Genomic DNA, 14,940 nt, shown 5'->3' with positions numbered 1-14,940 from the left:
TCAAAGACATCCTCCCACAGAAAAATCCTCATGCCTTGATACAGTGCCTTCAAAATGTATTCACACACCTTGACTTTTTCAAATGTTGTTGCATTTCAGCCTGAATTTAAAAAGGATTAAATGTAGATGTTTTGTCACTGGCCTACACACAATACCCCATTATGTCAAAGTGGAATTGTTTTTTGAAAATCTTACAAATTAATGAAAAATTAAAAGCTGAAATGTCTTGAGCTATTAAGTATTCAACCCTTTATTACAGCAAGCCTAAATTAGTTTAGGAGTAAAAATGTGCTTAACAAGTCACAAAATAAGTTGCATGGACTCACTCTGTCTGCAAAAATAGTGTTTAACATGATTTTCTAATGACTACCTCATTTCTGTACCCACACATACAGATAATTGTAAGGTCCCGCAGTCTAGCAGTGAATTTCCAATACAACACATTACTAAGTACCACTCTCCATATTTATTTTGAAGCATAATGGTAGCTTTCCACCAGAAACTGGTAGATGAATTCACCTTTCAGCAGGACAATAACCTAAAACACAAGGCCAAATATAAGTGTGGCCGAGTTACAGTTTTGACTTAAATCTGTTTGAAAATCTACAGCAAGACTTAAATGGTTGTCTAGCAATGATCAACAACCAATTTGAAAGAGCTTGAAGAATTTTTTTAAAGAATAATGGGCAAATATTGTAAATACTGTAAGGTCTTACCCAGAAACACTCACAGCTGTAAAGGAGTGTGAATACTTATGTAAATAAGATATTTCTGTATTCTATTTTTTATAAACTTGCAACAACAAAAAAATTAAACATGTTTTTACTTTGTCATTATTGGGTATTGTGTGTAGATGGGTGAGAAAAAAACATGTATTTAATCTACTTTGAATTCACGCTGTAAAGTAACAAAATGTGGAGTAAGTCAAGGGGTATGAATACTTTCTGAAGGCAGTGTATATTTATAAGGCTACTAGTGAGATGAACTACTGCGTTACAGATTTATGTTATTGGTCAACCAGAACCAACCAGAACCATTTCCAAATAACGGCGCTAAAATATCAATCATTTAACGGCAAGAAGTCTAGAGAGACCCAGGCAGCGTGACAATCTGATGGCATTAAAGAGTGAAAGCATCATGCTACGTGTATTCATTTTGTTTAAATCTTCTAAAAACAGTCACTCACTCAACTACCTCAAAGAATGATGCTTGAAAGGGCTTTCACATTCTAACAGCAGAAATGGCAATGGGCGAGCCATTGTTTTCCAATGAAGGGACGCGGCTGCACCTACCTAGACAGCACGCACTGCGCATTTTGTTTGAGGTGACGCTGCTATGCTCAAATGATTTGACTCCTACGCACGAGCAGGGGGCTTTGCCGACACAAAACAGGACTGTTAAACAGAACTTATGATAATGACAGATTCATGACAGCTGCATCAGAGAAGCTGCTATGCCTACCTAAGCCACGTGCACTGTACGTCTTTTGGACTTGACTAATGATTGACAACTGCTTACTGTGCATGTGTACTTACGGATCAATGGAGATCTTTATGGTCGACATGTTCTTATCCCGCTGTTTGTTGTCGGCCGCGTTGACTGTGGAGTAGAGAAAAACATGTTGAAATGAGAAGTAGGAGACTGCAGGGATTCAATTGTGTTGATAGAAACTATGGAGAAGATACTTGGTACTGGCATTTTCATCAAGAGCTTAAGACACACTTGAGAATCAATAGCCTAAATGTTCGCCTGGCCTATAAAATCCAAAAACCACATCCTTTCAACACAGCAAGTCTCTCATAGTGAAAACATATTGAAAAGTAAATTAGCCTCAATCAAGTCTCCTGTGTGTTATACGGTTTGCATTATAAAGCCTTTGCTTTGGTTGTAATGTGACCTTGTGTGACTGACCCTGTGTGAGTTATGTCTAGTCAGTAATTACAGAGATGTGGTAGGAACTAGTGAATATTTGGGCAGCGAGGACAGACGGCTGTCATTACCTTATCACCAGTATAAAACAGCAAAATGAGCACAGTGTGCAGAGCACAAAAACATGATGTCTTCTCATGTCTTCTTCCATTGCATATGACCGAGTTCCAGTAGTTTGATCGCTCAAGGTACTGCCTGATATAAACGTTATTTTACAGGACAGGGGTATTCCTCTTTTAATCAATGCATAAGCCTAACATTTTCCGGTACAATAATTGGTTGTACACCATGTTAATGTGCCAGTCAGCCAAACACATAAGCGAGACTAGCGCTGGATTCTACTGCCGCTTGCCTTAATCAGTGTGTGACTGACAACCAATAAAAGATTTCCTCAGACGGCTCTTCATTCCAGACAAATTACTACATGAGGAGTAGGAGCAAGGAGGAGGGGGCCACAGGCTGTCCACAGAACACAGGACAAGCTAGCTCCTCTACAAAACAGGTTCAATCTAATTGATGTTTCAGAGGTATTGTTGGACCAGATATTAGGCCTAGCTAAAAATCTTGTTTTCATCTCCAGTCACTGGTGTACAAAAATGATATCATCCTACCTACAACAATAGATTGTATGTAAGTCTGTCTGGATAAAAGTGTCTGCTAAATGACTCAAATGTCAAATTTAGACCGGTCGACTGACATAGCAACTGGTCTACTGACATAGCAAAGTATGCCTAAAATACATCTACATTTTAGTCATTTAGCAGACGCTCTTATCCAGAGCGACTTACAGTAGTGAATACATTTCTTTTTTACCGTACTGGTCCCCCGTGGGAATCGAACCCACAACCCTGGCGTTGCAAACACCATGCTCTACCAACTGAGCCACACGGGACCACTAAAAATAGAATCTACGTCAAACAATTGACATTTTTATGTTCTCTTACATTTACATTTTAGTCTATTAGCAGCCACTCTTATCCAGAGACTTACAGGAGCAACTAGATTTCTCACCTAGTCTGCTCGGGGATTCGATCCAGCGACCTTTTTGTTAATTATTAGGCTACCTGCCGCATCTCCCCCCCCCCCCCCCTTTTTCTTCCTAATTCCGATCTTGTCTCATCGCTGCAACACGGGCTCAGGAGAGGCGAAGGTGGAGTCATGCGTCCTTCGAAACATTACCCGCCTAACCTCGCTCCTTAAGACCTGCCAGCTTAACCTGGAAGCCAGCCGCACTAATGTGTCAGAGGAAACACCGTTCAACTGGTGACCGGGGTCAGCCTGCAGGCACCAAGCCCCCCACAAGGAGTCGCTTTACCGGCCAAACCCTCCCAGCCTGGACAACGCTGGGTCAATTGTGTGCTATGGGACTCCCGGCCACGTCCGGTTGTGGCACAGCCTGGGAATGAACCAGGGTCTGTAGTAACGCCTCTAGCACTGCGATACAGTGCCTTAGACCGCTGCGCCACTCGGGAGGCCCCCACCTGCCGATCTTGAGGGAATGTCCATCAGAGGCCATCACAGTAATAACTGGGCCTGATATAAACTGATAGTTTATTATTAGGCTGTTATTAATCAGTTGAGTGCTATGGCTAGTTCATAATGACAACCTTGTTACCTGTGTATGTTCTGCTTTAAAATACCCTGATAAATAGACTTACCAAGAATTTCATCAAAGATTTTGTATAATCCAGGGACGTAGGTGATTTCTCGTAGATTCATCCCAAGGTCTTCATCGAAAACCCACATTTGCTGAAAGGGTTTAAAGGGTATACGTCTATTGATCAACCATTCATAATACTTCACTACGCAACAACAAAGAGCAACACCACATTTCTCTGTTAGATCCATCTAGAGAACTGGATGTTGTTGTGACTAACATTGACACAAGTACTGATCATGACACAAACTGTACACACCCCTCGTTGGTGGAGAGAATTTTGCAGGTTTGAAGCTTATTTCCAGCAATTCTACACATTTTCTCATGGGGTGCAAAGAACATTTAACAGTTTTAAAGCAAATTTTCTTTCAATTCTATACATTTTGCCATGTCTAATGTGTAATCATGTGATATTTGAGTGACTAATTACAACAATATCTATGGGCAAAGAAACCTAAATAAAAAAAACAGCTGACATGGGCTAGTGTATCTGGAGATTTCTGAAAAGTTATAGCTCTCTAAGGTCTGCAATGACTAACATGACAAGAGGAGCTGATGATTCACTACCCAATTTCAAAATGACATCTTGTGCATTCACCTATTACAACTTTCAAGAGCAAGTTTAAAGCCGAACCCCTCCATTTGGGAACCACTGGTGTAGAATATGAGTAAAGTTAATTTGGCACAAAACAGGAGTGAAAAAAACATTTGTTTTCTGTTGCACCCTCCTGAACACAAGCTAGACGTCTACAGTCATGAAGAAACCGAACCCACCTGGGTGACCGGTTCCACAGAGCCGATGTAGGTGTCGGGCCTCAGTAGGATGTGCTCCAGCTGGGTCTTCTTCTGGTACACCCTCTCCACTGACATCTTCTCTCCTCCCTTCTTCTTGGCTCCTCCACCTCCTCCCTCCGCCTTGCCCCCATCGCCCCTGCCGTTCGCCGCCGCTGCTGCCTCCTCCTCCCTCTTCTTGGCAGCATTCTTCTTATCAAAGAGGGTCTGGTATTAGACACATGTGCACAGCTTTGTTAAAAATGACACTAGAGATAAGTGATTGAACTCTGTGTCTGCAGGCACTGGCAGCTGATTGTCAGAACTAAGGCACAGCAGTAGCCGTTTTGTTTGAATTTGATTGTTTGACACGGGACTTAGACCATCCAAACTCATTCCACGGAGGGCCGAGTGTCTGTAGGTTTTCGCTCCTCCCTTGTACTTGATTGATGAATTAAGGTCACTAATTAGTAAGGAACTCCCCTCACCTGGTTGTCTAGGTCTTAACTGAAAGAAAAAGACACTCAGCCCTCCATGGAATGAGTTTGACACCCCTGGTCTAAATCCTACTAGACCAGTGTAGCCTCAAATTCTTCTGTCAATGCTCCTTAACGCTTTGGTTGGTTGGTTGATTAGTGGGTTGGTTGGAACTTGGAAGGTTTACTTGGTTAGGCTAATTAGCCCAGCACACACCCACAGTAGACACCATTGGTTAAGGCAGTGGATCCCATTGTTAAATACTTAGGATTGCACCCAAGGAGAGGCCAAAAAGTGACTGAGTCTGAGGAGCAAACTTTATCAAATAAAAAAGTAAACGTTTCAAGCATAGGGAAATCTAAACGGTATTGTTCTGGTAATGTATGTACACAATTGATCCAGAGCCGTTGAGCATGCAATAGGCTTATATAAACTGAGCAAATAATCCACTGTGCAATAACAAACACAGTGGTTGAGTAAAATGCAGTCCCTGTCACCTGTGGCCCTTGAGATCTGTTTACATTTCTCTATGGGGAGGTATCTGAGCAACAGACCCTCACAATTCTCATCAGCCTATTAGTAACAAACAGGGGACCCAAGACAGTTCACTCCATATGGTCTATGGTTTACCCCAACTCTCACAGCAAGTCATAATCAGATTATCAAGCCAAAGCAGCCATTTAGCTCACGACAGTCCACCACTCTGTGATATTTGCTCTGACAAGATCTGAACGGAAAATGAATCTTGAGTACCGTAATTTCCGGACTATTGAGCGCACCTGAATATAAGCCGCACCCACTGAATTTTAAACAAATTAATATTTTGAACATAAATAAACCACACGTCTATAAGCCGCAACACCTCGGCCGTCTGCTCTCTGTGTGTTGACCCAGTCTTCGAGCTCATTTTCTAGTTCGGGCCATCTGCTTTTCTTCCCTCTGAACGCTTTAGTTGTCTTTTTGCACTGAGTCAATTCCTCACGCTGCTGTTTCCAACGTCTTATCATCGACTAATTAAGACCAAGCTCCCGTGCAGCAGCTCTATTTCCTTTTCCAACAGCCAGATCAATCGCCTTCAACTTGAAAGCTGCATCATATGCATTTCTCTGTGTCTTTGCCATGAGGGTGACAAAATGACTACCGTAATCAGAATGATGGGAAGTTTGAGAGCGCTCGATTTAATCTAAACAGTAAACAAAAAAGTTGTTTGACCTTAACCCGTTAGGCAATTTCATTGGTCTAATGAAATCTTCATGCCGGCAAAAAACTGAGCACATCACAGAATGTGTTTTTTTGGAGAAAAAAAATTGAAAGTGGGAAAAATCCATATATTAGCCGCGTCATTGTTTAAGCCGCGAGGTTCAAAGCGTGGGAAAAAGTTGCGGTTTATAGTCCGGAAATTACGGTATTATATACTAGGTCTGCTAAGAACCTAATCTTGGTTGCTCAAACACACTGAAAGAATTCTGCATGACCTCATTATCTCATCTTCTGTCAGACAGCCAGCTGCTCCATTGTCTATCTGCTGCCAGTGGCACCCAAATTGACCTGTATGAAGCTAGCCACAATAAGGATTCGCCACAATAGTGGAATTTGCACTTCGCCTTCAAAATAAAAGTCCCCCAATTGAAAGTGATTCAAACGGATACAAAGTGGAATCATGCCATATTTGCACTAGATAATGCTAAACAAGGTCGGAATGTTGTTATACAAAATATAATAATTTGTTAATTTGACACAAAAGTAAAAACTCTTTGGATAAATTAGACTTTACAATTGCATACGCACTGCACAAATCAATCTAATTTTATTTGTCATGCACCGAATAAAACAAGTGTGGACTATAGCGTGAAATGTTTACTTACGAGCCCGTTCCCAACAAAGCAGATAAAAAGCAAGAACATTTGCAAATAGATACAAATAAAATAGTTAGAATAAAATATAAATAACGAGGCTAGAGTGGCATGCGAAAGTATTCATCCCCCTTGGCATTTTTCATATTTTGTTGCCTTACAACCTTTTTTGGGTGTTTGTATCATTTGATTTACACAACATGCCTACCACCTTGAAGATGCAAAATATTTTTTATTGTGAAACAAACAAGAAATAAGACAAACTGAAAACTTGAGCGTGCATAACTATTCAGCCCACAAAGTCAATACTTTGTAGAGCCACCTTTTGCAGCAATTACAGCTGCAAGTCTCTTGGGGTATGTCTCTATAAGCTTGGCACATCTAGCCACTGGGATTTTTTCCCATTATTCAAGGCAAAACTGCTCCAGATCCTTCAAGTTGGATGGGTTCTGCTGGTGTACAGCAATCTTTAAGTCATACTACAGATTCTCAATAGGATTGAGGTCTTGTCTTTGACTAGGCCATTCCAAGACATTTAAATGTTTCCCCTTAAACCACTCAAGTGTTGCTTTAGAAGTATGCTTCGGGTCATTGTCCTGCTGGAAGGTGAACCTCCGTCCCAGTCCCAAATCTCTGGAAGACTGAAACAGGTTTCCTTCAAGAAATTCTTGATGGATGGCGGTTAGCTAGTTCCCAGTCCCTGCCGATGAAAAACATCCCCCACAGCATGATGCTGCCACCACCATGCTTCACTGTGGGGATGTTGTTCTCGGGGTGATGAGAGGTGTTGGGTTTGCGCCAGACATAACGTTTTCCTTTATGGCCCATTAGCTCATCTGACCAGAGTACCTTCTTCCATATGTTCTCCCACATGCCTTTTGGCGTACACCAAACGTGTTTGCTTATTTTTTTTATTAAGCAATGGCTTTTTTCTGGACACTCTTCCGTAAAGCCCAGCTCTGTGGAGTGTACAGCTTAAAGTGGTCCTATGGACAGATTCTCCAATCTCCACTGTGGAGCTTTGCAGCTCCTTCAGGGTTATCTTTGGTCTCTTTGTTGCCTCTCTGATTAATGCCCTCCTTGCCAGGTCCGTGAGTTTTGGTGGGCAGCCCTCTCTTGGCAGGTTTGTTGTGGTTCCATATTCTTTACTTTTTTTAAATAATGGATTTCATGGTGCTCTGTGGGATGTTCAAAGTTTCGGATATTTTTTTATAACCCAACCCTAATCTGTACTTCTCCACAACTTTGTCCCTGACCTGTTTGGAGAGCTCCTTGGTCTTCATGGTGCTGCTTGCTTTGTGGTGCCCCTTGCTTAGTGGTGTTTTAGACTCTGGGGCCTTTCAGAACAGGTGCTGAGATTATGTGACAGATCATGTGACACTTAAATAAAGTCCACCTGTGTGCAATCTAACTAATTATGGGACTTCTGAAGTTAATTGGTTGCACCAGATCTTATTCAGGGGCTTCATAGCAAAGGGGGTGAATACATAAGCACACACCACCTTTCCGTTTTAAATTCTTTTGAAACAAGTTATTTTTTCCATTTCACTTCACCAATATTAGTCTCAGCCAGGTGTGTAACTTGTACTCATCTTGAGTACAAGATCCTCCTTCTGACCTATAAAGCCCTTCATCACCTTGCCGCCAACCACCTTACCTCACAGACCTTCTCCCCTACCATCCCACACGCGCACTCCATTCCACCACAGCAGGCCACATCATCCCAGGTCGATGATGTGGCCAGAGCTTCGGCGACAGGGCCTTCTCCAGGGTTCTTTCTAGGCTCTGGAACTCCCTTCCTCCAGTCATCCGTGACTCAGAGTCCATCACTATCTTTCAGTCCCTCCCAAAGTCCCACCTCTTTGACAAGGCCTACCCTTAAGCACCTCTTCCCCCCCCCACGCAAAGAAATACACTACAAAGACACCCCTCTCTTCCCCATACTGAGCAGCACCTAACCCAAAACCTTAACCGGGTTCATATCCTAACTCCAATCCCACCCCTTACACTAAACCGGGTTCATATCCTAACTCCAATCCCACCCCTTACACTAAACCGGGTTCATATCCTAACTCCAATCCCACCCCTTACACTAAACCGGGTTCATATCCTAACTCCAATCCCACCCCTTACACTAAACCGGGTTCATATCCTAACTCCAATCCCACCCCTTACACTAAACCGGGTTCATATCCTAACTCCAATCCCACCCCTTACACTAAACCGGGTTCATATCCTAACTCCAATCCCACCCCTTACACTAAACCGGGTTCATATCCTAACTCCAATCCCACCCCTTACACTAAACCGGGTTCGTATCCCAAATCCCAACCCTACTCTCCCATACATCACACTCTTTCCCTTCTTTGAGCCAACCCCTCTCTTAATTCATGTTTTTGTTTAGTCTTAGGTTTTGGTTTGACTCTTGTTTTTTAGTTCTTCCCTTTTGATTTCTAGAATTGAAGAGTGACTTTGGATCCTTGAAAAGCGCTGTATACGTCCCATGTATTATTATGACCCCAATATCAGAAACGGGTCAATTTTGACCCCCCCCAAAAAAATAACTTAATATACGTTACCGGTCAAAAGTTTTAGCACACCTACTCATTCAAGGTTTTTTCTTTATTTTTACTATTTTCTACATTGTAAAATAATAGTGAAGACATCAAAACTACAAAAAAACACATATGGAATCATGAAGTAACCATAAGTGTTATTAAAAAAATCAAACATGTTTTATATTTGAGATTCTTCAAATAGCCACCCTTTGCCTTTGACAGCTTTGCACACTCTTGGCATTCTCTCAACCAGCTTCATGAGGTAGTCACCCAAAATGCATTTCAATTAACAGGTGTGCCTTCTTAAAGCTAACTTGTGCCATTTCCTTCCTTCTTAATGCGTTTGAGCCAATCAGTTGTGTTGTGACAAGGTAGGGGGGTATACAGAAGATAGCCCTAATCGGTTAAAAACCAAGTCCGTATTATGGCAAGAACAGCTCAAATAAGCAAAGAGAAACGACAGTCCATCATTACTTTAAGACATGAAGGTCAGTCAATGCGGAACATTTCAAGAACTTTGAACGTTTCTTCAAGTGCAGTTCTAAAAAAAAACTTTAAAAAAACAATCGCTTTGATGAAACTGGCTCTCATGAGGACCGCCACAGGAATGGAAGACCCAGAGTTACCTCTGCTGCAGAGGATAAGTTCATTAGAGTTACCAGCCTCAGAAATTGCAGCCCAAATAAATGCTTCAGAGTTCAAGTAACAGACACATCTCAACTAGAGGTTGACCGATAATAATTTTAACACCGATTATTGGAGCAACAAAAAAATCCAATACTGATTTAATCGGATGATTTATATATTTGTAATAATGACAATTACAACAATACTGAATGAACAATTAACACTTATTATAATACATAAATAAAATCAATTTTTTCTGAAATAAATAATGAAACATGCTCAATTTGGTTTAAATAATGCAAAAACAGTCTTGGAAAAGAAAGTAAAAGTGCAGTATGTGCCATGTAAAAAAAGCTAACGTTTAAGTTCCTTGCTCAGAACATGAGAACATATGAAAGCTGATGGTTCAATATTCCCAGTTAAGAACTTTTAGGTTGTAGTTAATATAGGAATTATGACGTGTCGACTATTTCTCTCTATACCATTTGTATTTCGTATACCTTTGACTATTGGATGTTCTTATAAGCACTTTAGTATTGCCAGCCTAATCTCAGGAGTTGATAGGCTTGAAGTCATAAACAGCGCTGTGAAGCAAGCATTGCTAAGAGCTGCTGGAAAACGCAGTAAAGTTTGAATGAATACTACCGCTCAGTCAGACTGCTCTATCAAATCATAGACTTAATTATAATATAATAAACACAGAAATACGAGCCGTTGGTCATTTAATATGATCAAATCCGGAAACTATCCTTTTGAAAACAAAACGTTTATTCTTTCAGTGAAATACGGAACCGTCCCGTATTTTATCAAACGGGCGGCGACCTTAAGTCTAATTATTGCTGTTACATTGCACAACCTTCAATGTTATGTCATAATTATGTAAATTAGTTCACAACGAGCCAGGTGGCCCAAACTGTTGCATATACCCTGACTCTGCGTGCAATGAACGCAAGAGAAGTGACACAATTTCCCTAGTTAGTATTGCCTGCTAACATGAATTTTTTTAAACTAAATATGCAGGTTTAAAAAATATATACTTCTGTGTATTGATTTTAAGAAAGGCATTGATGTTTATGATTAGGTACATTCGCGCAACGATTGTGCTTTTTTGCGAATGCGCTTTTGTTAAATCATCCCTCGTTTGTAGGCTGTGATTCGATGATAAATTAACAGGCACCGCATTGATTATATGCAACGCAGGACAAGCTAGTTAACCACACATGGTTGATGATATTACTAGGTTTACTAGTGATTGTGAAGATTGTTTTTATAAGATAAGTTTAATGCTAGCTAGCAACTTACCTTGTCTTCCTGCTGCACTTGCATAACAGTTGGTCAGCCTGCAACGCAGTTTCCCCGTGGAATGCAATGTAATCGCCGTCCAAAAATGCAGATTACCGATTGTCATGAAAACTTGAAATCGGCCCTAATTAATCGGCCGATCTCTAATCTCAACATTAACTGCTCCGAGGAGACTGCGTGAATAAGGCCTTCATGGTTGAATTGCTGCAAAGAAACCACTACTAAAGGACACCAATAAGAAGAAGAGACTTGCTTGGGACAAGAAACACGAGCAATGGACATTAGACTGGTGGAAATCTGTCCTTTGGTGTGGAGTCCAAATTGGACATTTTTGGTTCCAGCCATCGCGTCTTTGTGAGACGCAGAGTAGGTGAACGGAGGATCTCCACATGTGTATTTCCCACCATGAAGCATGGAGGAGGAGGTGTTATGGTGTGAGGGTGCTTTGCTGGTGACACTGTTATTTATTTAGAATTCAAGGCACACTTAACCAGCATGGCTAACACAGCATTCTGCAGCGATACACCATCCCATCTGGTTTGGGACTATCATTTGTTTTCAACAGGACAATGACCCATCACACCTCCAGGCTGTGTAAGGGCTATTTGACCAAGAAGGAGAGTGATGGAGTGCTGCATCAGATGACCTGGATTCCACAATCCCCCGACCTCAACCAAATTAAGATGGTTTGGGATGAGTCGGAGTGCAGAGCGAAGGAAAAGCAGCCAACAAGTGCTCAGCATATGTGGAAATTCCTTCAAGACTGTTGGAAAAGCATTCCAGGTGAAGCTGGTTGAGTGAATGCCAAGAGTGTGCAAAGCTGTCATCAAGGCAAAGGGTGGCTATTTGAAGAATCTCAAATATAAAATATATTTTGATTTGTTTAACACTTTTTTGGTTACTACATGATTCCATATGTGTTATTTCATAGTTCTGATGTCTTCACTATTATTCTACAATTTAGAAAAATAGTAAAAATAAAGAAAAACCTAAACTTTTGACCGGTAGTGTACCATGATGATCTTGATGAATTTAAAATTATTTTCCCACCTTAGCTACTGGCCTTCTGTGGCTTTAAACTACACAGTACTACTCTATTCTTCATTTTATGATTGAATCCCCCCACCACCAATTATGCTTGGTTTTGTCCGGTCCTCAGAGGCTGTTCTTTTGTGAAGGGGAAAAAAGTTGCCCAATAACACCTCTTTCTCTCCACTCTCTTAAAACACTTCATTCTCTGAGCTAACTTGTAATAAATGAAGAAGTACAATTATATTTAACATGGTAAATTCATAAGCATAAATAAGAATTAATTAGAAGAAAAAAAATTAAATGGAGAAGGTTTCTATTGCGAAGTGATGGAGTGAAAAACAAGTGATTATTGGTCACGGTTAAATTGGGCTCAATTTTGTGAGTTAAGTCAACTTTGGTAGTATTATAAACTTTGAAACCTGGTTCCAGTAAACCACATAATTACAGAAGGGCTGTTTCTCTGAACCTCAGGCAGTAGGCTCAAGCTAGCCTGTTTTTCTCCCCAGTCAGAGGCAGCATGCCTGTCTCAGACTCTGACCAGCAGCAACCTATCCTCCTTACTTCCCCTATGATGAAGGGGCCATGACTGAAAAAGTTTGGGAAGCACTGATCGGCAGGTAGCCTAGTGGTTAGAGCATTAAGGCCAGTAACCGTAAGGTTGCTAGATTGAAACCCCATGCTGACAAGGTAAAAATCTGTCATTCTGCCCCTGAACAAGGCAGTTAACCCACTGTTCCTAGGACGTCATTGTAATTAAGAATTTGTTCTTAACTGACTTGCCAGTTTAAATTTAAAAAAAATACAAATCTAGCTAATGATTAGCACAAATACAGATGGGCAACCCCATCTATTTATTTATAGCAACTATACTGTATCAGTTGGGCTACAGGTGATACTTTCTTATTGCTAAATAACACACCAGCCTGATAATATGGCCCAATATGTTGTTACGCTCATTTTGGTGCGACATTTATTTTAAAATGATGTCACCATTTTAATTTCATTAAAAAAATAAATAGAAAACAGGGCTGCACTCAGGTCCAAAAAACGTAATACAACGTTCAATTAAATGGACCAGTGCTGTTCTGAGGAACCAATTGAAAAACAGAGGTCGTGGGTTCAAAATGCACCGCTGCCCTTCAAATACATCACTCATTGCTTTAAGCTAGAGGTCTTCAAGGGTCCAAAAGTTATACCTGTTCTGAAATGGATCCGTGGCTTTCCCACCCTACCCGATATGTATAAATACATTTTAAATTACCAGAGACCTAATATTTGTGTAAACTCTACACAGTTGTGTTCTGTGAGTGTCACCGAGAAGGCCGATACCCCATTTCATGGGTGCAAAATCCATAGGTTAGGCTCTACAGAATTGCATTGGGGGCATACTTGTATGCACTAAAGTTTAATACATCCACAGTTCGATTTCAACAGATTTGACAAATTAACCAAGTGTCTTTTGTTTAGCATTATCTAGTCCAAATATGTCACGATTCCACTATTTGTATCCGTTTGAATCACTTTCAAATGGGGGACTTTTATTTAGAAGGAAAACCACAAATTCCACTATTGTGGCTAATCCTTGTGGCTAGCTTTACACAGGTCCCAAATTGTGCTGCCGTATCTACGGGCTGGCCGCTGCTAAAACTAACGTTAGCTGACCAAATGTGGTGCAAATACATTTAAGGAATATGTCGTATAATTCTTTTATAGAGAGAGATTAGGCTACCTACGAAATACGGTATTTGAGACACAGTCAAGGTTCTATATTCAAACGGCGTGCATGTAAAATATGCAAACTGACTATCAATCACACTAGACGTGTATTGCAACAAAGAACTTAGTGGGGCATTGCCATTGGCCAAGTGGCTCACTCACTGAAAAGCAATGTTGCCGAATGACATGATAAAGAAAACAATGTATCTGACGTTGGTGGACCAATCTGTGATTGTATGTGCCGGGCAATCGTTGCTAAATGAATATCCCAAAATCATGGCCCATCTTGAATAGGCGCATGATAGTTTAAAGGAATGTATTAGCTGCTGGCTAGTTATCACTGGCCATTTTACAAATATCCAGCTCCTGACAAATTGGGGAATTTCTCTCTTGCATCCCGACAAAATGATCAACGCTAGCTGAAGCGATAAAGCAAACATGTCCAGTAATGCAACATAACAAAATAGTAACTTACCACCCAAGTCAGACCCCCACTTCCTGCTGCGCCGTTGGACATCTTCCTTTTGTTTCCCTAAATTTGAGTGATGCTACTAAGCAGATAAAATACTGAAAAGTCCGGCATACAATATAGTCCATAAACTCAGGAATGCTTTCAGTTAACGGACCCCATTGGGTTATTTTCTGTGTCAGTACAAGTATAAAATGTCTGTCAAAATAGTTCAAGATGGGGGACTGTATCGCGGCTATTGTTAAAATCGACGAGCGGTGGTTAAAACTAGGCCTGAAATCGTCAACGCTTGCGTGCTACTTGCCGATGTGTATAAATTACTGTACAAAATCCAGACGTTAAATAGTTCCACAAAATGTAATGTAGTACAAAATAAATTGAAATACTGTATAAATAAAATTACTTTAAAATACGGCTGTAAATCAATACCAAAATGTTCATTCACAAATAATAACACCGCCGCCTGCCTCCGTCAGGTTCCACCATCCGCAAAGCGACAATCCCCCACAGCGGAACCCACCAATCCGGTGTTTGCTTTTCGAGGCGCCG

At 40.9% G+C, this 14,940-nt stretch overlaps 1 protein-coding gene across 3 annotated transcripts in view; it reads right to left on the bottom strand.

Moving 5' to 3' along the window:
• The window catches only part of LOC115175684 (DNA topoisomerase 2-beta), a 45,727-nt gene extending 30,823 nt beyond the window's left edge, over nucleotides 1–14,904 (bottom strand). For 2 of the 3 annotated variants that reach the window (XM_029735120.1, XM_029735121.1), the window contains exons 1-4: nucleotides 14,398–14,904; nucleotides 4,361–4,585; nucleotides 3,588–3,678; nucleotides 1,536–1,599 (exon numbers count right to left, since the gene is read on the bottom strand). In XM_029735120.1, coding sequence (XP_029590980.1) covers nucleotides 1,536–1,599; nucleotides 3,588–3,678; nucleotides 4,361–4,585; nucleotides 14,398–14,439 — 422 coding nt within the window. In that variant the 5' untranslated portion in view covers nucleotides 14,440–14,904. The remainder of the gene's footprint in view (nucleotides 1–1,535; nucleotides 1,600–3,587; nucleotides 3,679–4,360; nucleotides 4,586–14,397) is intronic. The other variant, XM_029735122.1, reaches the window with a different exon arrangement.
• Nucleotides 14,905–14,940: the final 36 nt, after the last annotated feature.

This window comes from Salmo trutta, chromosome 36, assembly GCF_901001165.1.
Source record: "Salmo trutta chromosome 36, fSalTru1.1, whole genome shotgun sequence".
NCBI classification, from domain to species: domain Eukaryota; kingdom Metazoa; phylum Chordata; class Actinopteri; order Salmoniformes; family Salmonidae; genus Salmo; species Salmo trutta.
Note: the sequence above shows the minus strand (reverse complement) of the source record. Positions and strands in the feature narration are given on the sequence as shown.